At 47.2% G+C, this 26,548-nt stretch overlaps 1 protein-coding gene across 1 annotated transcript in view; it reads right to left on the reverse strand.

Moving 5' to 3' along the window:
• Positions 1-26,548, reverse strand: part of abcc4 (ATP binding cassette subfamily C member 4 (PEL blood group)) — a 516,746-nt gene that overhangs the window by 446,938 nt on the left and 43,260 nt on the right. The window contains exons 4-5 of the mRNA XM_085999895.1: positions 21,072-21,296; positions 11,988-12,077 (exon numbers count right to left, since the gene is read on the reverse strand). Of these exons, the coding sequence (XP_085856021.1) occupies positions 11,988-12,077; positions 21,072-21,296 (315 nt within the window). The remainder of the gene's footprint in view (positions 1-11,987; positions 12,078-21,071; positions 21,297-26,548) is intronic.

Genomic DNA, 26,548 nt, shown 5'->3' on the forward strand with positions numbered 1-26,548 from the left:
CAAACCACGACGATTCTGGAGACCCTGGCTGCTGAGTACTGCAGGGCTCCACCTGATCTATCCAGGCATCTGAAACGCATCTTACGCAAACCGATGGTTTGCTCGATTATGGCTCTGGTGGACATGTGGCTAGAGTTGTAGCTCTCCTCAGCTTCGTTGGATGGGCTCAACAGCATCATTAGCCAAGTCTTCAGGGGATAGCCCTTGTCTCCAAGTAGCCATCCGTTAAGTTGGTCTGGCGGACTGAATAGCAGAGGCACACTAGACTGGCGCAGTATGAAGGAGTCATGGCAACTGCCAGGGTACTTGGCACAAACATGCAAAATGTCCTTTTTGTGGTCACACACCAGCTGAACATTAAGGGAGTGGAAGCCCTTGCGGTTGGACAAAAATACCTGGATTGCGATGGGGTGCCTTAAGGGCCATGTGTGCAGTCAACGACGCCCTGCACCTTTGGAAAGCCTGCCAGATTAGCTAATCCAACCGCATGCGCCGTGACACTTGCTTGATCCTTGGTGAAATGGATGTGATTGTGCGCGATGGCAAAGAGGGCATCGATTACCTGCGTGATGCAACGGTGTGCGGCCGCCTGGGAAATACCGCTGATGTTGGCTGCTGATCCCTGGAATGAGCCCGAGGCAAAAAGTTGAGTGCGGTGGTGACTTTGACGGCCACTGGTAAGTGTTGTCCACCTGGTCCTCTGGGCTGCAGGTCTTGTAGCAGCATTGCGCAGATGTCACCCACTACCTCTCGCGAAAGTCGGAGCCGCCTTTGGCACTGCTGCTCAGACATGTTGAGGTAGCTGACCCTGTGTCTGTAGACCCTGTTTGGGTGGTATCTCCTGCGCCGACGGGCTTCCATGCGCTGGCCCCTTCTGGCCTGTGCAGCTTCAGGTGGGTGAGCATCAGCTTGGCGCCCCTGATGGTGCTGCTGTTGTTCATGGTTCTGCTGGTGCCGTGGCTGGTCTTCGTCCTCATCTAATGTCCAGAAGGGAAGGAAATAAATGGCTCCCATGCTTCTGGTATATGCCTCAGTTGAGGAAGCGCTCAGTGAAGGTGGCGAGAGGGGTTTCCCAGGAGGTCACACTGGAGATGGATGTGAGGCTCCAAACTTCCACAGCTGTGGTTATGCCTTCTAAAAGTTCCCCCAGACATGAGACAACAAAGGCCTGCCACCTGCAAATGATGGCTGATCAAATATCCTATTTAATGGTTGACCTGCAGCTGATAGTCAGCAATCCAATTGTGCTCCTGCCAGGTTTCACCGTCGTGTTTCAGAACAGGCGTGCTTCACATGGAAAAGGGTTAATTTAGTGCTTGTTAAGGGCCTTAATGGCCTATCCCGCCTCTTGGAGGCGGGACGGAGACGGGACCATTAAACACGATTTAATGAAAATTGTTTGGAGGTGGGATGGAGGTGGAGTTGAGCCCGCCCGCCAGTTTTTGCAATTTTAACCCCCCGCACGCCTCCAATCGCGCCTCAACGGCCCAATGAAAATCGAGCCCAAAGAGTCTGCAAAGGGATATAGATAGGTTAAGTGAGTGGGCAAAAATTTGGCAGATGGAGTATAATGTGGGAAAATGTGAGGTTTCCACTTTGGAAGGAAGAATGAAAAAGCAAATTATTATTTAAATGGAGTGAGACTACAAAATGCTGCGGTACAGAGGGATCTGGGGGTCCTAAGACATGAAACACAAAAAGTTAGCAGGTACAGCAAGTAAATAGGAAGGCTAATGGAATGTTGGCCGTTATTGCAAGGGGTATGGAGTACAAAGGTAGGGAAGTTTTGATGCAACTTTACAGGGCGCTGGTGAGACCGCACCTGGAGTACTGCGTACAGTTTTGGTCTCCATATTTAAGGAAGAAAATACAGGTTAATTGCATTGGACGCAGTGCAGAGAAGGTCCACTAGATTGATTCCTGGGATGAAGGGTTGGGCCTATATTCATTGGAGTTTAGAAGAAAAAGAGGTGATCTTATTGAAACATATAAGATCCTGAGGGAGACTGACAGGGTGGATGCTGAGAGGATGTTTCCCCTAGTGGGGGTATCTAGAACTAGCGGGCATAGTTTCAGAATAAGGGGTCGCCCATTTAAGACAGAGATGAGGAGGAGTTTCTTCTCTGAGGGTCATGAATCTTTGGAATTCTCTACCCAGAAAGCTGTGGAGGCGGAGTCACTGAATATATTCAAGACGGAGATTGACAGACATTTGAACTACAAAGGAGTCGGGGGTATGGGGAGAGCGCGGGAAAATGGTGTTGAGGGCAAGATTGGATCAGCCACGATCTTATTGAATGGCGGAGCAGGCTCGAGGGGCCGATTGGCCTACTCCTGCTCCTGTTTCTTATGTTCTTAGAATACAGGCCTAGTCTACTCAATCGCTCCTCATACGACAATCCCCCCATCCCAGGAACCAGTCTGGTGAACCTTCGTTGCACTCCCTCTATGGCAAATATATTCTTCCTTAGGTAAGGAGATCAAAACTGTACAAAATACTCCAGGTGTGGTCTCACCAGGCCCCTATATAATTGCAATAAGACATCTTTACTCTTATACTCAAATCCTCTTATAATAAAGGCCTACATACTATTTGCTTTCCTAATTGCTTGCTGTACCTGCATGTTAAGTTTCAGTGATTCGCTTACAAGGGCATCCAGGTCCCTCTGAACACGAACATTTCTCACCATTTAAAAAAATACTCTGCTTTTCTATTTTTCCTACCAAAGTGGATCAGTTCACATTTCTCCACATTATATTCCATTTGTCATGTTCTTGCCCACTCACTTAGCCTGTCTATATCCCCTTGATGTCTCCTTGCATCCTCCTCATAACTTAGATTCCCACCCATCAGCAAACTTGGATATATTACATTTGGTTCCCTCATCCAAATGATTGATATAGATTGTGAATAGCTGAAGCCCAAGCATCGACCCCACTAGTTACAGCCTACCAACCCAAAAATGACCAGATTATTCCTACTCTGTTTTCTGTCCATTAACCAATCCTTAATCCATGCTAGTATCAACATGCTTGTAAATCTCCTCTGTACCCTCTCTAGTGTAATCACATCTTCCCTGTAATGTGGTGACCAGAACTGCACGCAGTACTCTAGCGGAGGCCTAACTAGTGTTTTATACAGTTGACGCATAACCCCCCTGCTCTTGTATTCTATGCCACGGCTAATAAAGGCAAGCATTCCGTATGCCTTCTTAACCACCTTATCTACCTGGCCTGCTACCTTCAGGGATCTGTGGACATGCACTCCAAGGTCCCTTTGTTCCTCTACACTACTCAGTGTCCTACCATTTAATGTGTATTCCCTTTCCTTGTTAGCCCTCCCCAAATGCATTACCTCACACTTCTCTGGATTGAATTCCATTTGCCACTGTTCTGCCCACCTGACCAATGTATTGATATCTTCCTGCAGTCTACAGCTTCCTTCTTCAGTATCAACCACACAGCCGATTTTAGTACCATCTGCAAACTTTTTAATCATACCCCTTATATTCAAGTCTAGATCATTGATATAAACCACAAAAAGCAAGGAACCCCACTGGAAATAGCCTTCCAGTCACAAAAACACCCATCAATCATTACTCTCTGCTTCCTGTCTCCGACCCTCCTTTCTTAAATAGTGGGGTTACATTTGCTACCTTCCAATCCATGGGAACCGTTCTAGAATCTATGGAATTTTGGAAAATGACAACCAATGCATCCACTATCTCTATAGCCACCTCTTTCAAAACCCGAGGATGTAAGCCATCAGGTCCAGGGGATTTATCGGCTTTCAGTCTCATTAATTTCTCCAGTACTATTTTTTTTTTTTTACTAATATTAATTTCTTTCAGTTCCTCATTCTCGCTAGACCCTTGGTTCTCCATTATATCCATGAAGCTTTTTTGTGTCTTCTTCCATGAAGACAGACACAAAGGGCTAGATTTTACCAGCCTTGAGGAGGCGGGTTTGGAGGCAGGACTGCCGATAAAATCAAAAAGAATGGGAGCGGGTCCCGAACCCACTCCCAGCTCGCCTCCAAACAATCTTCCCGGGAGTCGGGTCCCCGATTTGCGCAGGGACCTGACTCCAACTGGTGGGAAGAGGATTATAGCCACTTAACTGCCTGTTAACAGATAGTTAACAGGCAGTTAAGAGGCTTTTTCCATTTTGAGACTTCTGCTGCGGGCTTCCCGACATCGTGGAACCCCGCCAGGTAAGTGTGGCGTGCTGTGGGTCTGTTGTAATGTTTGTGTATAGATGACAGCTGCAGAAGTGGTGTGAAGGATCCAATCGGACACTGGTGAGTATCAGAGGTAAGGAGATGTTGGGAAGGTCATTTTTAATGTGTTTAGATTTTTCTGTAGGTGACAAGCTTTGAAGTTTTTGTGTGGCCTCACCTCATTGGGAGAAGTGACAGATCGCTCCTGTAACCTCACCTGCAGCTGCCATCTGTTTTATTCTAAGGAGTCATTGGAGAGCCTGGGTGCAAAGGTTCACCTGTGTACAGTGATTGTCAGTGTTTGACAGCACCTCAATGCTGTCAAACACTGACAGATCATCTGTCAAAAATAAATGGTACATGTCCCTTTAAGAAAACCGGCAGATGAAGCATCATCAACTGACGTCATCTGACACCGGCTTTCCCTTAATTGGCCGGCAAGCCCGCAGAGCGGGCTTAACAAGGCCAATCAGAGGAAAATGACGTCTGTACGTCGGATGTCGCTGGGGGCAGGACTAGAACCCGCAAGGCAGCAGCCCTGCCCCCAACTCGCCTCGACAGGTAAAATCCAGCCCAAAGTATTTGTTTAATTTCTCTGCCATTTCCTTATTCCCCATTATAATTTCTCCTGTCTTCTTCTTCTTAGACAGTCCCTCGTAACCGAGGATGACTTGCTTCCACACTAAAAATGAGTTCTCGGGTGACTGATGAGTCCAATGCGGGACCTACAGAGCTTGATTTTACCAGGCCTGAGGAGGCGGGAATGGAGGTGTTAAAATTGTAAAAACTGGCGGGGGGGGCCCGATCCCGCCTCCGAGCAATTTTCCCACATGCGAATTTTCTGACCCCGTCTCTAACCCGCCTCCAAGAGGCGGGATAGGCACTTAAGGCCCTTAACAACCAGTTAAGTGCCTCTATAATCCCATTTTGAGAGGCCTTTCTGATTTTAACACTTTTCCCACGCGTTCACGCCTCCTCTGAAATACACCAGTGAAACCTGGTGGCAGCACAAGTGGATTGCTTATTAACAGTTGCAGCTCCACCATTAAAAAGGAGTTTTCAGCAATCTTCATTTGCAGGTGGCAGAACTTTGTTGTCTCAGGTCTGGGGGAGCTTTTAACAGGCCTACTCATTGTTCTGGAAGTTTGGAGTCTGACACCTATCTCCAGTGTGATGTCCTGGGAAACGCCTCTCCCACCTTGACTGAGCACTTCCTCAACTGAGGAATATACCAGAAGCATGGGAACCATTTATTTTCCTTTCCTCCTGGACATCAGATTCGGACGAAGACCAGCCGTGGCAGCAGCAGAACGATGAACAACAGCACCACCAACAGCAGCAGCATCAACAGGAGTGCCAAGCTGCTGCTCACCCACCTGAAGCTGCACAGGCCAGAAGGCGCCAGCGTGCGACCACATTGCTGCCCGGGATGCAAGGGAGGCACTTGGCCAGATTTGCTTAGCCTGCACAATCAAACACTTTGCCTCGCAGCTTCTTATCAGACCCTCGACAATGGCCAAGAGCCTGCGGATTCCTATCGCTCTGACCACCATACTGACAATTGCAAGTCACCCTAAGCCCTCAATGTGGAAGTCCCATTTGCGAAATGACAGACGCCACAACTGTAACAGTTTCCCATTAGTATTTTTTGACAATATGCAACTGATGGCATGTTAAAAATAAACACAAAATTACACCCAAGTGACTACCCTTGTGACTACTTGTGCATTATCTTTCTTTTACGCGTGCTCCTACATAGTGCTTCCCCCGTGGCTTCAGCAGATGTGGAGGCCCCTTGCTCACTTTGTTGCTGCTTCTGCCTCGACACCTTTGGCGGGCGTCCTCTGAGGTTTCAAGCCTGTGAGGGCTCGTCACAGTCTGCTGCTACTGCAGCTGTGCAGGGGTTGAGACGCCGATCTCAGTTGGGTGGGGACTCTGGTGGGGCTCTGACCGAGGGCTCTGCAGTGGCATAGAAGTGAGAGAGCTTGGAGAGGAGCCCCCACTTCCTTGATGTCTGCCACCAACTTCCCTCACATGGGTCAGGTCCCCCTCAGCGCTTGCAAGTAGCTTGAGAGCACCTTGCTGCACATCAGGGGAGCCATGGGGACCAGTATCTGCACTGGCAGTTCTACTCAGAAGGACTTCCATGAAGCTTTGATTTCTCTGTTCAATAGCTATCGCTCCTCCAGAAATGTCAGTCTATTCTGAACACTCACCACGTTTTCCTCACTCCGGCGACTTACTGCCTCCATGGCCGTAGCCAGCCTTTCCAGAGGTTGCCATCCTTTCCGTGGTGCTGCCTTCATGCGCCAACGCCTCCACAAAGGCTCTGCTCATGTTAACGAGGGACTCCTCCATTCGCTCCACACTCACAGTGACCCTAGAGACAAAACCTGCCAGAGACTCCTGCACCTGTTCCTGGAGTTCCAGCACCACTCTTCCTCTGGATGGACCCGTAGGCATAGGGTCGACATGCAGCTGAGCCGAGCTGGCAGAGTCCTGCGCCCTCTGACGAGGACTCTCCACTGCTGACCCTGTCTCCACCATCTGCTGATGCTCACTTGTGAGCTGCGATACACCAGGTGACAAGACTGCACTATCTCGCGAGGGTCCCACCGAGGTTTGAGTGTCTGCGCTGGTGCTGGGTGCTCTGAATTCTGCTGACGCTGCGCCATCAGAGGTTGGAGCTTCATCTGAGAAGTCTGGAAGCTCAGGCTCTTCCTCCTGGACAGTGGGGACGGGGGCTCTCGATGGTCCTGTGGGGGAGTAAAGGAAAGAGTCAGAGATGTGAGGTTAAGGTTACATGCACATTGAATATTGCAGATGATCAAAAGTCAATCTGTTAGAGCATCAGAATCATTATCAGTGACTCATGCAATGTCAATGAGAGAGATGATAAACCATTCTGTCACCAGCTTGCTCTGATGCACCCATCTGTCCGTCCCCCACTTGCGCATCCTCCTCCACTCCCACGATCTCCAGGACCGCATCCTCCCAGTGGGGGGAGGTGGGCTACTGAGGGTGGCCCTCCTCCTGCCCTTGCTCTTTCCCTCTTATTATGAGTTCTCTTTTCCTGCAATGAGGGAGACAAGTGGAGTTTGAGTGAGAATGAAGGAGTGAGTGTAGAGAATCCATATCATTGATGGTTAGAAGGAGACAAAGATGGAGTGAGGTGGCAAGACCAAGGGCCCTCCCTGTGTGTTGTCAGTTGTTTTCATAGCGTCACAGCGATAGGGAGTGTGAGGGCTGCATAGTCGAATAGTTAGGTGAATGTGACCATAGAGAGAGGGGGAATGGGTAAGGGTGCAGGGATGTCAGTGTCAAGTGGGATGTGGAGGAAGAGATTGTCAAAGCTGAGTGCTGGTGAGGAGAGGAGATGGGGATCAGATTGAGGGTGATGGGAAAGTCATACTCACTTTTCCAGTGCGCAGAAGATCATGAAACCTCTTCCTGCACTGCGGCACATAGACATTGAATTGACCTCCTGGGCCACTTGCAGCCACACAGCTTTCGTCTGCTGAGGAGGCTTCTTCCTCCCAGAGGAAGGGAAGAGCACCTCCTTATTGGATCTGGCTCCCTCCACCAGAGCTTGCAGGGCGGCTTCATCAAAGCATGGAGCAGACTTTGGCCTGCTGCTGGACATCGTGGCTGAAATAAGGGCTTACAGCAATGGGCATGAAGTTTGCAGTCTCCAGAAGAAGCAAGGCTGCTTGCAGGCCTTAAATCCAGCAGCATTGATGATGTCATCGGAGGCGACTTTCAGGATGGAAAGACTAATTGGGCCAGGGCTTCCCACACACTGGGAATCAATTGGCCAATTAGGTGAAAATCAAATTTTTCCCCCCCACATCAAAGTGGAGTCGGGTGGATAACATGAAAAGCGGCTGACACGCCCCCAGCCTGCCCCAATGACAAAATCGAGCCCACAGTCTCTGTCACAGGTGGGGCAGATGGTGGTTGAAGGGGCGGGTGGGTGGGGCGCTTGGGTTGACGTGCGCTCCTTCCACTGTTTGCGCTTGGCTTCCATTTGCTCCCGGCGAAGAGACTCGAGGTGTTCAGCGCCTTCCCGGATGCTTCTCCTCCACTTTGTGCGGTCTTGGGCCAGGGATTCCCACGTGTCGGTGGGGATGTTGCACTTTTTCAAGGAGGCTTTGAGGGTGTCCTTAAAGCGTATCCTCTGCCCACTTGGGGCTCTCTGCCGCGTCGGAGCTCCGAGTAGAGCGCTTGTTTTGGGAGTCTCGTATCGGGCATGCAGACAATGTGGCCCGTCCATCGAAGCTGATCAAGAGTGGTCAAAGCTTCGATGCTGGGGATGTTGGCCTGAGCGAGAACACTGCCGTTGGTGCGCCTATCCTGCCAATGGATTTGCAAGATCTTGCGGAGGCAGCATTGGTGGTACCTCCCCAGTGCTCTGAGGTGCCTGCTGTACATAATCCATGTCTCTGAAGCATAGAGGAGAGCGGGTATCACGACTGCTCTGTAGACCATGAGCTTGGTGCTTGGTTTGAGGTCCTGGTCTTCAAATACTCTCTTCCTCAGGCGAGTGAAGGTTGAACTGGCACACTGAAGGCGATGTTGGACTTCGTCATCAACATCTGCCCTTGTTGACCGTAGGCTCCCGAGGTATGGAAAGTGGTCCACTTTGTCAAAGGCCTCGTCATGGATTTTGATAATCACGGAGCAGTACTGCGGGGGCAGATTGGTAGAGGACCTTTGTCTTACGGATGTTTAGTGTAAGGCCCATGCTCTCGTACGCTTAGGTGAAGGTGTTGACAATGGTTTGGAGTTCGGCCTCAGAGTGTGCGCAGATGCAAGTGTCGTCTGCATACTGTAATTCGATGACAGAGGATGGGACGACCTTGGATCTGGACTGGAGGTGACGGAGGTTGAAAGTTTCCCGTTTGTTCTGTAGATTAGCTCCGCTCCAGCGGGGAGCTTACTGAGGGTGAGGTGGAGCATTGCAGCCAGGAAGATTGAGAAAAGCGCTGGTGCGATGACACAGCCTTGCTTGACCCCAGTCCGTACGTGAATTGGGTCTGTGGTGGATCCATTGGTCAGGATCACGGCTTGTATGTCGAGGCCCAGGTTGGCGCAGCGTGGACCAGCAGCGGGGTCAGGAGGACCACACTGCAGCCTATGAAACCCAGGCAGAGAGGACCTGCGGGAGGGAAGGAGGGAGGAGGACAGTAGCATTATGTTTGTGTGTGTGTGCTAGGCCGTTGTAGCAGAGCCTGGTCTCCAATCGTCTTGGATCCACTTGCTATTGGACCAAGACCTTGCTCTGTCAAGCCCGTGCGGTAGCTGGTGTGCAACGGCCACCCCACGTTAAAAGAATTCACGCACAGGCATCTCCTGTCTTTGCCTGTAAGGGACCCACGTTTACTTTCGCTAATCTTTTTCTTTTTACATACCTACAGAAGCTTTTACAGTCTGTTTTTATGTTTCAAGGAGAGGTAATATAAACTAAGTGGTGCAATTTTAAAGGGGTGCAGGAACAGAGAGTTGACATGCACACATCTTTGAAGGTGGCAGGACATGTTGATAAAGCTTTTTATTAAAAATATACGGGATCCTTGGCTTTATAGAGGCATAAAGAACAAAGGCAAGGAAGTTATGCTAAATGTTTATAAATCACAGGCTCGACCTTAGGTGAAGTGCTGTGTCCAATTCTGGGCACCACACTTTAGGATGGATGTCAAGGTCTTGGAGAGGGTGCAGAGGAGATTCACTAGAATGGTACCAGGGATGAGGGACTTCAGTTATGTGGAGAGACTAGAGAAGCTCGACCCTTGATTCCCCACTATTTCCGTGAAGTTTTTTGCGTCTTCTTCCGTGAAGACAGACACAAAGGTCGGGATCTTGCCTGAAGAGGCGCGTTGGGGGTGGGACTGCTGCCTTTCGGGTTCTAGTCCCGCCCCCAGCAACGTCCGTTGCACAGACGCTATTCTGCGTCAATTGGCCTTGTTAAGCCCGCCCTGCGGGCTTGCCGGCCAATTAAGAGAAAGCCGGTGTCAGATGACGTCAGTTAATGACGCGTCATCTGCCGGTTTTCTTAAAGGGGCCACCACCATTTCTTTTTGACAGGTGATTTTTTTCAGTGTTTGACAGCATTGAGGTGCTGCAAACACTGAGATTCACTGTACAAAGGTGAGCCCTTGCATCCAGGGTCTCCAGTGACTCTATCCTTAGGCTAAAACAGATGGCAGCTGCAGGTGAGGTTACAAAAACAATCCGTCACTGATGAGAGGTTCTCCCAATGAGGTAGGACTGCACAAACACTTCAAAGCTTGTCACGTACAGAAAATTCTAAACACATTAAAAATAACTTTCCCAACATTTTCTTACCTCTGCAACTCACCAGTGTCCCATTGGATCCTTCACACCACTTCTGCAGCTGTCATCTATACACAAACATTACAGTAGACCCACAGCATGCCACACTTACCCTGGCGGGGTTTCCCGATGTCGAGAAGCCCGCAGTAGAAGTGTTAAAATTGGAAAAAGCCTCTTAACTGCCTGTTAACAAGCAATTAAGTGGCTATAATCCTCTTCCTGCCACTACGAGTCGGGTCCCTGCGCAAATCGACTCCCGGAAAGATTGATTGGAGGCGGGTTGGAAGCGGGTTCGGAACCCGCTGCCAATCTTTTTGATTTTGTCAGCAGTCCGGAACCCGACCCCCGGCAAAATCGCCCCCCAAAGTATTTGTTTAATTTCTCTGCCATTTCCTTATTCCCCATTATAACTTCTCCTGTCTCAGTCTGTAAGGGACCCACATTTACTTTCACTAATCTTTTCCTTTTTACATACCTATAGAAGCTTTTACAGTCTGTTTTTATGTCTCTTGCTAGTTTACTCTCATATTCTATTTTCCCTTTATCAATTTCTTGGACCGCCTTTGCTGAAGTCTAAAATCCTCCCAATCCTCAGGCTTGCTACACTTTTTGGCAACATTATAAGCCTCTTCCTTTGATCTAATACTATCTTTAACTACTCTTGTTAGCCACGGTTGAACCACTTTTCTTGTGGGGTTTTTGTGCCTTAAAGGAATGTATATTTGTTGTAAATGATGTATTAATTCTTTAAATGCTAGCCATTGCTTCCCCAATCTAGCTTAGCCAACTTGCCCCTCATACTTAAGTAGTTTGCTTTGTTTAGATTTAAGACACTAGTTTCGGATTAAATAAATCATTTTCAAACTCAATATAAAATTCTATCATATTATGGTCACTCTTCCCTGAAGGCCTCTTCACTGTAAGGTTATTAATTAACCTTTCTCATTGCAAATGCTAGATCTAAAATAGCCTGTTCCCTAGTTGGTTCCTCAACATACTGATCTAGAAAACTATCTTGCATACATTCCATGAATTCGTCCTCCACACTATTACTGCAAATTTGGTTTACCCAGTCTATATGTAGATTAACGTCCCCCATGATTACTGTATTACCCTAGAATGAGTTATGGTTTTGTAGAATGCAACAATACGACAGACTCAGTCTTTGCAATATTCAATTGGCACCGTCCCAGCTGAACCACGACTTGATGTTTTACAATGTTTATGACTCATACTGTTGAGGAACACAGTTCATTATTTATTTTAATAATTTTCCTTCATACAAAACTTTCATTATGGCAATTTTGTTCAAATCTTAATCTTTTTAAACCAGGAAGGTTGGTTGCACTTACAAGGAGGAAACAAAATAAATATTATGTATTGTGACATTCTCCCCCACCCCCCCTGCCCCATAATCACATACAGTACTTAGTACCTGATCAAACTTGTTTACATCATTGGTTAACAGGTTTACTATCTGACCTGTGGTTGTTTTTGTCAGTGCAACGTTGTTGAGACAAAGTGCCTGAAATATACAGAATACAAAGTTATTATTCTAAATTGTCAATAAGTAGTTTGAAAGTAACAAGGTTTTTTTTAAAATTTGCATTCACTACTTGTTCCTTTAATGTCAGTAGGAAGTACTTATCTTGGTTTCATACATAGTTGCAAGGCTTACTCCCATGCACGACATCGAAAGGAATCAGACTGTGTTTCACATGAGTGCACAAGAGAGAGATTAAAGTCCCTTCCTATAAGTATTGTATGGTAACTTTTACAAGGCAAGGCTCCACAAACATCACCTTGTAAAATTTACCTGTATAAATCTTTGAACTTGAGCTTTTATCAATTAAAAGCTTTGAAAAATATAATTTCAAATACAAATTTGGCATATGGAGGTTTCTATCTTCAAGCTCAGGTGGATTCTTCCAGAAGAGGTTTGTTGGCAGCACACAATTGTTATGGGTGCAGGTTATCAACATCCGTCAGATTAGAAAATTTCCACTGTTGCAGGTACAAATAAATATCAGCGTTGATTAGTCAGTAGCAACATTATGACTTGTAAAATAAAAAGTTACACAAGGAGGGCCTTTATTAAAAGCAGGAACAATAGGCAGAATGTAAATATTTCCAAAATATACACTATTAAATACACCATTAAACCCAAACAAGCACCAGGGGCTAGATTTTCTACCCATTGAATGTAAAAGGGCGATAGATCTTGACGGTGTCACTTTCAACAAAAAGATAAATGCAGTTAAAGTAATATAAACATTTTCTTTAGTTTTTCTGCTAACATAATCATCACAAGAAGTGCAGTGTTCCTGCTAGGCTTATACAGTGTACGTGGATCATTAAATTATGGAGCGAGGGGGAATTACACTCGGATGAATATGCTTTAAATATTGTGTCAATCAGCTTCTTGTATCACAGTCATGATTTGCATGCTGAAATTTCTCCCACCACCATTGCCACTAGGGTTTGGACTTGTAATCACCAGCACTTCACAGCTCAGAATGCTTTGTCCAAGTACAATTCAAGTTCAAAAGGAGAGAATCAGTCATACTGCTCCAAGATCAGGTGGATAAAGTACAAACATTTCAGGTACCATCATGCTTTTATGCAAATCTAGCAGCAACAGAAACATTTCCATGGATTAACCAACACAAGAAAAGTCATACTTAAACACAGTGGCCCCAGCAATCTACAGGCCAGCAATACTGCCACTTACACCAGGATTGAGCCTGCCAGGAACCTCCACCATCCACCCTGGAAAACTTGCCAGGGTGAGCAGGAGGTTCCCTTATTTGTGTGCAAATGATAGGTGCCCACGCCGCTGAGGGTATATCTAGAGCATCTAAAGACTGGCATAGGTGTCCGAGCTGGGGAAGGGAAAGAGAAGTGCCAGGCCCATTAGAAACAACACAGAACCGCCCCTGCAGGCCCCTTAATTTAAAAAGAATTTTTTCTTAGCTGGGGGCAATGTTCCCTTTAAGCTGCATGGCCATGCAGCGCCCTGGAGGTCGCGCGCAGACGGTGAGCCGGCTTTTAAATAGAAAAACTGCACATGCGCGAAATTTTGAATGGCCTGCGCAGCTCGCTAAATGGGCCCTATGAGCCAAAAAAAAAGTAGAAGGAACATTGTGGCCCCATAGGTCAAGGAGGTATCCATAATTCAGGATGCTCTGAAGGGCCGGGACACAGAAACTCCTGATGCAAGATCACCCCAACACTCCTTACGAGGATGACCATTTATGGAACAGATCGAGTTTCCACGTCCAACAGGATGGTGCAGCACAAGGCTAGTAACTAGTGTAACCAGCTCCTGGCCTAGCTTCTAGTCATTCCGGTAGATTCCGCTAACGTTCCAACACAGCAGCAACAACTTGCATTTATATACAGTAGTGCCTTGAATGTAGACCAAAGTGCTTCACAGAGGTGTAATCAAAAGATGCATGCTAAGCTAAAGGAGGAAATATTATGAATGTTAATGGACTTGAGATAAGGGTGAAGGAGGGCAATGTTAAGAGGTCATGGTGATGGATAGGATAAGAGGTCAGCTCAGGACCGAATAGGATGCAGAGGTTGCAAACCGTCTGGTTCAGCCGGAGTCAAGTGATTGAAGAGAGGGGCTGAATCGACGTCAAGGGTACGGAGTTTGTGCAGAAGCTCAGAATGACGGATTTGGTCTTCCCAATGTTTTAACTGGTGCAGCTCACCCAAGACTGGATGTTGGACAACAGTCTGATAGCAGAGTCTGTGGAGGGGTGTAGAGAGATGGAGAGGTAGAGCTGGGCATAATCAGCACACGAGAAAGCTGGCTCCATGTTTGCGGATAATGTCGCCAATGAGCAGCATGTTGATGAGGAACAGGAAGGGCAAAGGATAGATCAGGAGGCAACAGTGCAGGGCGCAAGATACAGGAGCGTTTTGGTTTGACTCTGGCTAATGAAAAGAGCCCAGCCTGTAAACTGTTCATTTTGCCAATTAACCATAAACCACAGACCTTTGTCTGCTGCTAAAAAAAAACATAAAACAGACATAAAACAGGAAAGGTCACAACTTTGTCATGAACAAAAAAAACAACAGAGGAGACCCGTTTTATGGTAATCGGATGCCATAAGACTAAGCCTCAAAACTATATAAAAAGAACGAACTGTGCTATCTTCAGGAGAAGCAACATGAAGACAAGGAAGAATCGCTTCAGTAGACACTCCCGGGCTCTCCTCCAGAACAACGTCTGGTCAAATTGCGTTCTGAACCGTATTTTCCAATTGTGAGTATTATTTAGATCTGCTTATTGCTGTTCGGCATCAAATAAAGTGTTACCGAATCTTGATACCAGTTTCTGTGGTTCTTGTCTCTGCTCAAAGTTAGAACTAGCAATAAAGTTATTTCCCTAAACATAAGGACAAACAAAATAAGAAGCTTGTAAGGTGCGGCCATTGCTGGAGATGCTCTGGATAGGATTGGACAGGCAACAGTGAAGCCAACCTCAGTCTCACGGAGTTGGGTAGCAGAGGTGATATGTTGGAGAAAGGCAGCCTGGTCAACCTTGTCGACAGCTGCAGCGAGGTCTGGGTGATTGGGGAGGGATAATGCCCCAGTCACGATGGTAGAATATCGTTGGTGATTTTGGTTAGGGCCATTTTGGTGCTGTGGTAGACTGGAGAGATTAAAGCATGGAGTTGTGGGAAAGATGGGCACAGATTTGAGACAAGACATTCAAAGACTTTGGAAAGGAAAGGGTAATTGGAGATGGGGTGGTAGTTTGCAAGAACGGAGTTGGGGGATGGGGGTGGTCTTTTAGAGGAAGAGGGTGATAACAGCGGTTTTGAATGGGAGGTGGACAGTACCAGAGAAGAGGAAACCATATTAATAATGGGGGCCAGGAAGGGAAGTCAGATGATCAGAAGTTCAGTGGAAATGGGGTTTTGGGGTTGAGAGAAGCTTGAAGAGGGCATTGGGAAGAAACTAAAGAGAGATAAGGATTAAAGCTATGGTGTGGATTGGACCTTAGGACCTCAGATGAGAAAAACAGAAATCCTGGCAAATCTAGATACAATGGGGGAACAGGGCCGCAACAGGCAGAGGTGCCATTATAAATATCAATAAATGTAGTGATGTGCAAGTGGGTAGCCTGGGCTTGGTGGACGCGGGGGGGGGGGGCGCGGCGGAGGGAGGTGGACAGCTAAACAGATGATATTAATCATAGTGACAAAGAAGTCCATGAGCTCCTCGCACTTGTTGTTGAAGGGTGGAGGAGGCAGTCAAGATAGGTTTATCGAGACAGCTGGTAGTGGAGAAAAAAATGTGGAGGTTAACTTTGCTCTCGAGGATGTTCCTGGAGTAGTGGGCAGTTTTGGCAGAGGGTGAGTGAGGCCTAATGTGGCCCAGCCAGATCTGAGGATGAATGGCTAAACTGCTAGATTGGCTCAGCTGTGCCCCTTGAACTTGAGGGTGTGAAGATAGGGGCCACAACAGGCGTATAGGCCAGGGTGAGAGAGTAAAGGTTTTGCTGGGAACAGGGACATCAAAGGTGGAGGTGAGGGAGTGGTTGAACAAATTAAAGGCTGCAGAAGTGTCACGACAAATAGAGGGCCGAAGCCTAGGCAGTTGGGAGTTTCAATAGGCTGTTATAAGTGTCTTAGGGAGAATTGGGGGAGGTGGGTGGTGAGGAAGGGGTCAGGGTTGACCGTGTCAGTGATCAAAACCAGGGGAGTAGCGAGGCTATGGAAGATGGCAGGTTTAGGGGTGGCTGTGAATGTGGAGAGTTTTAGGAGAGTTTTTAAAGAGACAACAACTTGGATGTATTTCGCGCCTTTAGCGTAGCAAAACGTCCCAAGGCGCTTCACAAGAGCATTATCAATCAAAATTTGACGCCCGAGCCACAGGAGGAGATATCAGGGCAGATGACCAAAAGCTTTAAGGAGCATCTTAAACAAGGAGAGAGAGGTAGAGAGGTTTATAGGGGGAATTCCAGAGTTCAGGGCCTAGGCAGCTGAAAGCACAGCCACCAATGGTTGAGCAAATAAAATCAGGGACATGCAAGATGCCAGAACTGAAGAAGCACGGAGATCCTGAAGACTTGTAGGGCTGAAGGAGGTAACAGAGATAGGGAAGGGCGGGGCTATGGCGGGATTTGAAAACAAGGATGAGAATTTTAAAATTGAGGCATTGCCGAACGGGAGCCAATGTAAGACAGCAAGCACAGGGGTGATGGGTGAATGGGACTGGTGCGAGTTAGGACACAGGCAGCAGAGTTTTGGAGGAGACCAAGTTTATGTTGGGTGGAGGATGGTAGGACATCCAGGAGAGCATTGGAATAGTCAAGTCTAGAGGTAACAAAGGCATGGATAAGGGTTTCAACAACAGATGCTCTGAGGCAGGGTTGGAGTCACGCGATGTTATGGAGGTGCAAGTAGGCAGTCTTGGTGATGGAGCTGATATGTGGTCGAAAGCTCATCTCGGGGTCAAACACAACACCAAGGTTGCAAATGGTCTAGCTCAGCTTTAGACAGTTGCCACAGAGAGTGATAGCGGAGTGTGTGGTGGGGATCAAAGACAATGGCTTCAGTCTACCCAATATTTAGTTGGAGGAAATTTCTATTCATCCAGTACTGGATGTTGGACAAGCAGCTGTGACAAATCAGGCAGTGAAGGGATCAAGAGAGGTGGTGGTGAGATAGAGCTGAGACTACAGGAAGGCAATGAATTTAGAGAAGGGAGGACAAGAGGACCGGAGATGCGGAGATTGAAATCATACAAGGATGAGTAGTGGCTCAGTGCAGAGGCTGGGGGAGGAAAGGAGTGGGATATTTTGGAGAGAAACTCGATTGGGGCTTGTGGATGTAGTAGACAACAAGGATTTTAAAGAACAGGCAAGAGGGCTGCAACAAGGTGAGGTCCTTGAAGGATGAGAAGGTGCCAGAGGAATAGATTAGCATGAGCCTTGGTGATATGGGCCGCACTGCCATCACAGCAGTTTGGGCAAAACAGGTGGAAAGTATATCTAGGTGGGGAGGCTTCAGCAAGGGGCAAGATGTCGTCACCCATGAGCCAAATTTCAGTCAAAGTCAGGATATCAATACAATAAGGTTTTGGATATCAATGGCCTTTGTTATGTCCCCTATGAGACCTTTACAGAATCACAGAAACCCCACAGTGCAGATAGAGGCCATTTCGGCCCATCGAGCCTGCACCGACACATGTCCCACCTGATCCCCGTAACCCCTACACCAACACATATCCCACCCTATCCCCGTAACCCCACGTATTTAATCCCCCTAACACTAAGGGTCAATTTATCATAGCCAATCACCCTAACCCGCACATCTTTGGACTGTGGGAGGAAACCGGAGCACCCGGAGGAAACCCACGCAAACACGGGGAGAATGTGCAAACTCCACACAGACAGTCGCCCGAGGCCGGATTCGAACCCGGGTCCCTGGCGCTGTGAGGCAACAGTGCTAACCACTATGCCACCGTGCTGTGTTGTGTTGTATTATATTAGTATTGTGTTTTGTCTCCCCCTAGTGGTTTTACTACTTACCTCCTTATTGTTGATTTATGTCATGTGACATGAGAAAGCGAAAGTAAAACACAACCACGAGGGAGCCCACAATTCATGGCTGGTGAGGTATACAGTATCTAACGCCATCCTTCTTAGTTTCCCCCTTTGACTGGCATTGTCTGTAAGTAGCCTTTTATCAGATGTCTTTATGTTTGATCTATGTCACCATTTCTTGATATTTGTGGCCAGATGAGTTAAAATATTGCACTTTGTGGAGTTTCCATGTGGCTGGCTATTAGTCTTTCTCCTGGCATTCATGTGTTAGACCTTTGATTATTGTATCAGATTTACCTCAAATTGTAATAGAACCGTTGAGTTATAGTGGTAACGTTTCGTTCTACTATCCTAGGTTTATTTTGTGTATTCAGATCGTGATTGTAAGACCAATAGGCCTTATTTGATGTTGTAATTTCTTGCTCTCTTGTAGTTTCACCCTGTGTCATTAAACTGGATTAAAAGGAACAACGCCTCCTGTTTGGTGATGAGGGTTTAGCTGTCTGTCGAATCATAGTCGTGAGGAGGACAGAACAGCCTTGTTCACAAGTGAACAGACATTCTGGATTGAAATCTAGAGAGGGGAGTTGAGTTATGTAGAGTATGCCAGAATGGCTGTGGATTTTCACTACCTTATACTTGCAATTTTAATGTCTCTCCCTCATACTCAATATATTTCAGAATCCAGGAATTTAAGCACATCAGAAAATGTGAGTACTGTACTTCCAAATTCTTTGTACATGAGATTAACACTTTAAAAATGAACAAAAACAATAGTCTGCCTCCAAGACTAAACTGAGCAAAAAGAACCAGTACAGTAAAGGTTTATATAAATTCCCCTGACTCTGACTGCAAGGGACCTACGCTTGACTTCACCAATCTTTTTCTCTTCACATATCTATAGAAGCTTTTACAGTCAGTTTTTATGTTGCTTGCAAGCTTACTTTCATACTCTATTTTCCCCCTCTTAATTAATCCCTTTGTCCTCATTTGCTGAATCCTAAACTGCTCCCAATCCTCAGGTTTACTGCTTTTTCTGGCCAATTTATATGTCCTCTCCTTGGATCTTATGCTATCCCTAATTTCCCTTGTTAGCCACAGTTGAGTCACCTTTTTTGTTTTATTTTTATGCCAAACAGGGATGAACAAATTGGCTTCCTGGCCAATTAACAGGAAGCGGGTCTGATGACGTCATTTGATGACGTGTCATCAGCCGGCTTCCTTAAAGGGACCACGTCCACATGGAGTTTGACAGTTGTTCGGTCAGCGTTTGACAGCATTGAGGTGCTGCAAACACTGACAACCACTGCACAAAGGTAAACGCTTGCACCCAGGTTCTCAAGTGACACCCTCCAGATGCTTATGGAGGGAGTCACAGCACGTAGGGAGGTTCTCATCCCTTCCAAGGGCAGAAGAGACCTCCCCAGGACACCAACGCAGCCTGGTTGCACATTGCACGGGAGGGCAAAAGCAAGGATGTCATCAGGGGTCCCTGGCTGCAGTGGCGCAAACCTTTCAATGATCTCAGTGGATCACAAAATGTTACTGCAAAGCCACACTCAAACTCACCCTGCTGTGCCACTCAACACATCCCCATCATTCTGCCTTCCATACCCTTCTCCTGCACATCCTTACTCACACCAACTTACCTTGCACCTCCACCCAACCCTCTCTATCTACTTTATCACTTCCCCATCTCACTAGTCACCCCTCACACTCACCCTCATCCTACTGCAAGCATACCAACTAACAACATACAAGGGTGGGCACTCAAGACAATGTCCATGTGAAGTTTCTGGTCATGTGTTGTCATACAGTGAAATCTTTTTTTCCCAAAAGAGCCCCTTATTGGACAGATCTGAGCGCACCTTGAGAAGTGTCTTACTGAGTTCCAGTGAATGTTCAGACATAACTTCCCCCCCCCCCCCCCACTATAGTGATGAGTGTGCATGAAATAGCTCGGACATTAAAGGGATGCTTCACGGTGCTGGTGTGGGATGGTGTCAACCTGGCGCATCATGTGGCAGCCACGGTTTACAGCGTCGTCAAGTGAAGAAAATCTGGCCATGGTTCTGCCATCGCTGGCCTCCCGGGCAGCAATGTTGTCAGGGGTGATGCCCTGTGTCCAGTGCAGCATCAGGTGATGGCGGAGAAGGTTGGTGATGTTGGTGTGCCTGGTGATGTTGGTGTTGGGGCTGATCATGGAAGGATTCAGAGGACTAAGGTCTGATTGTTTAATTGGCTCAGATATTGCTGTAATGGATGGCAGCTGCAGGTAAGATGACAGAAGCAATCTGTCAATGGTGAGAGGTTCTCCCAATGAGGTGGCCCTGGACATACAGTTGGATCTAAAAACTTGTAAGTTAAATAAATTTCTATATGCATTAAAAATGCAGTAACCAACATTTCCTGCGCTCTGAAACTCACCATCTGCAACATGGCACCCTTGACACCACTTCTGCAGCTGTCAGCTTTTCACAAACATCAGAGCAGACTCAAAACACACCAGGTTGAGCTGGCGTATTCCCCGAACAGTGGGTAACCCATGGGGGAGAAGGTAAAATTACAAGTAAGCCTCAAAATAGTCTTAAATTGGCTCTCAACAAGCCATTTAACAATCTGAATTGTATCCCCCGCCGCTTGGCGTCGGGTCAGTTCTCCGCTGACAGACCCGACACCTGGGAGGCTCACGTGAGGCAGGTCGACAGCGGGTTTCCTACCCGGTCAATCTTTGCTATTTTGACAGCGGACCCACCGCCAAACCCACCCCGAGCACTATTAAATTTGCGGCCTACATTTCAAAAGTAATTCATTATAGGAGGCAAGTATCTTATTTTCTTTGTGAAGTACTGTAGTTCTATCCTTATGATATGTATAGATCAAAAATTCAACGGTTCTAAGCTTTACACCTCCAAAACAATGCCGATTATCAACAAACAGTAAAATTCTTACCTTTCTGTAAATCATATGGCACATTGCTACTCTTAGTTTCATCCCAGTCCTTTGTACATGAAAGAAATATAGATGATGTAGAATTGCCAAAAATAGCGTACAAAGCGATATCCCAGCAGCATAGCCAAAGGCAACTTTGTAAGCCTCTGTATCATCTGGACTGTAGTTTTCAAAATAATCAATAATTTTTCCTAACATAATAGGCTGCGCAACTCTTATTATTTCCTAAAAGAAAAAAACAAGCCAAAATTATAAGTACATTTTGTAACATTTTCAAATTTTGGAACAAAAATAAAAAGCTGTTATTACAGTTATGAAAGAAATATTCAACAGTTTAAAAAAAATCTTTCAAGACGAAACCAAACAGAATTACTTTTGATTATACAAATTATGTTCCCCGCAAACTCCATCCAGCAAGGTCAGCAATGGTGGGTATTGGGGATGGTGGTGTAGGAGCTGGTCCCAGGACAACCACCAGGATTTCAGCTCGTGGATTTTTGAGCCCTGGGTACTACACTTAGAAATCTTAAGGTGGCTCAATTACCAGTCTGCACCTTCTGGTGTCATCCAATGTTCTTTAATATCCATCTATCTAATCTCCCCTTTATTTATGGATTATTCTGAAGTCTCTGCTTGTTGTTGGGCTATTGTGAATCGATGTAACCTTCAAAATTAAATTCTAAAACCTCAGTCATACATACTCCACCCAAGTCTTCTCAAATCTCTGCTCGGCGGACTCCTCCAAAAAGCTTTCTGGTTTTGATGGTATCCCACTTATTATTCTACAAATGTGTGCCTTTAAATCTCTATCGTTTGTCATCCCTTCGACCTCTCTTACTCCCAAGATCATCTGTCCTCCTGTTCGTTTACTCTATTTCTCAGAAAGACTAACACCCTATTTCCTTAACATTGGTTGTTCTGCCTTATAATTGCAGGAGTTACGTTTTGTTGCCGCCAGTAGGTGGCAGTAAATGGAAATGGCCAGTAGGGTCACTCAACAGGAAGTAGTATAGTGATAGCAAAACAAAGAGGTCACACCAGCATGGAGCGTGCTGCAAGTTAATCCGCTGTAATCCTACATTGTTACGCCTTCGAAAGCATTGCCTGTGAGTTGAATGGTTTCATTACATATTCATGTTTAAATGTTAGTTATATCTCATGTATGTAACAAGGTGCATTTCTTTCTTTTTTCTTTCTCAGTTTTACTCCAACCCAATGCAACTGATTTGTATTGTTTCATTGACCTCATGCAAGTGTGGCATTATTAAACACCGGAGCTTGGACGCTACATCCTGACTCCCATGTCGTTATTGAAAGGAGTTTGGCTGGCTGTCTAACTGCGTACAGACACATACATGTAGGGAGGACTGTACAGTAAAAAGGCAAGTCATCAGCTGGTGCAACAAGCAACATTCGCAGTGCAGCACGGTGCAATCATGGACGGCAAGAGCTTCCAAGACGAGCAGAGATCTGTGACCAGCTCAAGAAGTACACGCTCATCTAGATCATCAACAGCCAGTGTAGCAGCAGCTAGAGCCTGGGCTAAAGCTAAAGCGGCACAGGCTCGCGTGACCTTTGCTAAACAGGAACTGGCTGTGAAGAAAGAGAAGGTCCGACTACAAGCAGAGGCTGCTACATTGGACGCCACGCTGGAGGCACTACACATTGAGAAAGAAGCAGCTGCCGCTACTGCTGAGGCAGAGATATGGGAAGCGGCACTAGAAGCAGAGGTGGGAGAGCACCGCAGCATTGCTCGTCCTGCATCACCTCAAAGCACTGAGAGGCGGACAAGCGACTATGTCCAGGAGCAGGCTAGGATACGCACAGACATCTCCTTCCCAAACTTTGAACCATTGCACGAGAACACGGAATCGCCATCACCAGCCCAACAAGAGGTCACTCAGGTGGATCATTCATGCTACACTGATGACGACCCCTTCCTTGTTATTGACGACTGGTCACACGAAGGAGAGTTTGCAGTGCTCCCGAAGAAACCTGTGCCTCAATCCGCTGCTCCCAACCACTTGGAAGGTACTCATGCTAAAATTCCACACATCAAAAAAGAACCCTTTCTAAAGGCTAGAACAGGTCACCCGGCATGGCAGTCTCCCATCCAATCGCAGCCCTACCGATGCGATCATACTCTAGCAACCCATGCACAGACTCCTAATATGACAGGCATTGCCCAATATTTGGCACGTAGAGAACTTGTAAGGACAGGTCTCACAAAATTTGATGACAAGCCAGAGAGTTAGAGCATGGCAGTCATCCTTCCTTAATGCCACTGGCGGCTTGAGCCTGAGTGCTAGTGAGGAGTTGGATTTATTGTCATCATGGCTGGGCAAAGAATCATCAGAACATACCCATAGGATCCGGTTTGTGTACACAAATGACCCAAGCACAGCCCTTAGAATGGTCTGGGCAAGACTCGGAGTGTTACTGCGCTCCTGAGGTGATAGAGAAGGCCCTCTTCAGTAAGCTGGAAAACTTTCCTAAAATAGGTAACAGAGACTACCTTAAGCTTAGAGAACTCGGAGACCTTTTAATGGAGTTACTGGCAGCCAAAACAGACGGATACTTACCTGGGCTCTCCTATTTAGATACTGCTCGTAGCATCAACCCAATAGTGGAGAAGTTGCCCCACCCTCTCCAAGAAAAATGGATCAACGTAGGCTCAAAATTCAAAGAAGACAACCACATGTGGTTTTCCCCATTTTCCTTCTTTGTGAACTTTACCTGCAGAGAGGCCAGAATTAGAAATGATCCAAGCTTTGCCCTATCCAGCTACTGTAGTGGACCCTCAAAGTATGAGAAGCCCATGTCAAAGTACGTAGGCACAAGAATGCCCATATCTGTGCATAAGACGGATGTCACTGCAAAGACCGACATCAGCATAGATGCAGCAAAGAATGAAGACGATCCCGGAAAACACTGCCCCATCCATCATAAGCCTCATCCGCTCGCAAAATGTAGAGGCTTCAGAAACAAGACCATAGATGAACACAGAGCCTACCTCAAAGATAATGGGATATGTTTTAGGTGTTGCGCCTCCACTTCCCACACTGCAAGAGACTGTAGGGTAGCGTTGAGATGCAGGGAGTGTGAGAGTGACCGCCACAGCACAGCTATGCACCCAGGTCCTACCCCCACAATGGAAAAGCCAACCATCAAAGACTCTGAGCCCGGAGACGAGAGAAAGGGAACCCTTACCACTGCACCAACGGTGAGCTCCATATGCACTGAGGTGTGTGGCCAAGGCCTCACAGGATAATCGTGTTCCAAAATATGCCTTGTAAGAGTCTACCCACAAGGACAGCGCGACCGCTCAGTTAACATGTACGCAATACTCGATGACCAAAGTAACCGGTCACTCGCACGGTCAGACTTTTTTGACATATTTGGTGTCGAGAGTAGCCCAGTCCCTTACTCACTGAGAACCTGTGCCGGACTCTTGGAGATGGCAGGAAGGAAAGCAGATGGGTTCTGTGCCGAGGCAGTGAGTGAAGGGGTGAGCATAGACTTACCGCCACTGATAGAGTGCAGTGAAATCCCGAACAACCGATCGGAGATACCAACGCCTCAGACAGCACTTCACCATGCCCACCTAAAGCCCGTAGCATCACGCATCCCAGCATTGGACTCAATGGCCCAGATTCTCCTCCTGCTCGGGAGAGATGTGGTGAGGGTGCATAAGGTGAGAGAGCAAGTTAACGGACCACACGATGCCCCCTTTCCCCAAAGACTCGACTTAGGCTGGCTGCTTGTGGGAGAAATGTGCCTAGGCCAAGCTCACAAGCCCAACGTAAGCACCTTTAAGACCAACGTGCTAGAAAGCGGACGACCCTCTTTCCTCACTCCCTGCCCAAGTCACATCCACCTGAAAGAGAGAGCGAGCTACGGCGGGGAGCAACAAGGTGATTTCTCTCACACAGCATGGAGGTGCTCGGCTGACACCAGAGCTGTCGACAAACTGGGGCACACCGTGTTTGAAAAGACGAAAGACGACAACAAAAGTGCTCTCTCCTTCGAAGACGAAGCTTTCATGAATATTATGGAGAAAGAATTTCACAAAGATGAGGCGAACAGCTGGGTTGCACCTCTCCCCTTCAAGGTACCCCAGCTTCTTCTGCCTAACAATCGCGATCAGGCACTGTCACGCCTCGCATCACTGCGGCGCACATTAGATAGAAAGCCCGAAATGAAGGAACACTTTGTTGCCTTCATGGAAAAGGTTTTCGAGAGTAACCATGCTGAATTAGCACCTCCACTCAAAGAAGGAGAAGAGTGCTGGTATCTCCCGATTTTTGGAGTTTATCACCCCCAGAAACCTAGTCAAATAAGAGTAGTTTTCGACTCCAGCGCTCAGCACTGTGGCATCTCACTCAACAACGTTCTGCTCACGGGTCCAGACCTAAACAACACCCTCCTTGGCGTGCTGATTCGCTTTAGGAAAGAGCTCATAGCAGTAACCGCAGACATCCAACAGATGTTCTATTGCTTTGTGGTGAGAGAGGACCATAGGAACTATCTGAGGTTCTTCTGGTATCGCGACAACAACATGTCAAAGGACATCACTGAATACAGGATGCGGGTCCACGTTTTTGGTAACAGCCCCTCCCCTGCAGTCTCCATCTATGGGCTCAGAAGTGCAGCCAAGGAGGGAGAACACGAGCATGGAAAAGACACAAGACAGTTTGTGGAGAGACATTTTTATGTTGATGACGGCCTCATATCCTTACCTTCAGAAGCAGAAGCCATCAACCTGCTGAAGCGAACTCAAGCTTCATTAGCACAGTCCAACCTGAGGCTGCACAAAATTGCCTCAAACAGTGTAGCAGTGATGAAGGCCTTTCCAGCTGAGGGTCTCGCCAAGGGCATTAAAGACTTAGACCTCAGCGATGAAACCATGCCAGCCCAGCTAAGCCTTGGTTTACGTTGGGAAATTGAATCTGACACCTTCACCTTTGCAGTGTCTGTAGGTGACAAGCCATTTACACGCCGTGGAGTGCTGTCAACGGTCAACTCGCTCTTTGACCCTCTCGGCATGGTGGCGCCCGTGACTATTCAGGGAAGAGCCCTACTACGAGAACTCTGCACAGACACGAGCGACTGGGACTCTCCACTCCCCGAAGGCAGGTTAACAGAATGGGAGACATGGAGAAAGTCTCTCAAAAATCTAAAAAATCTTCATATCCCACGCACCTACTCACCAGACACACTCTCCAAATCCAAACGCATCGAGTTGTGTGTATTCTCAGATGCGTCCGAGAAAGCTATTGGCGCGGTAGCCTACCCGAGATCCCTGGATGATGAGGGCCAAAGCAACATGGGATTTGTCCTGGGAAAAGCGAAGTTGACACCCCGGCCCCACCATACCATGCCTAGAGTTATGCGCTGCAGTATTAGCAGTGGAGATGGCGGATCTCATCCTGGATGAGATAGATTTCAAGCTTAATGCAGTGAAATTCTACTGTGAC

Source organism: Somniosus microcephalus, chromosome 10 (assembly GCF_052327205.1).
Source record: "Somniosus microcephalus isolate GS21.2 chromosome 10, FLI_Smic_1.0, whole genome shotgun sequence".
In the NCBI taxonomy this organism is placed as follows: domain Eukaryota; kingdom Metazoa; phylum Chordata; class Chondrichthyes; order Squaliformes; family Somniosidae; genus Somniosus; species Somniosus microcephalus.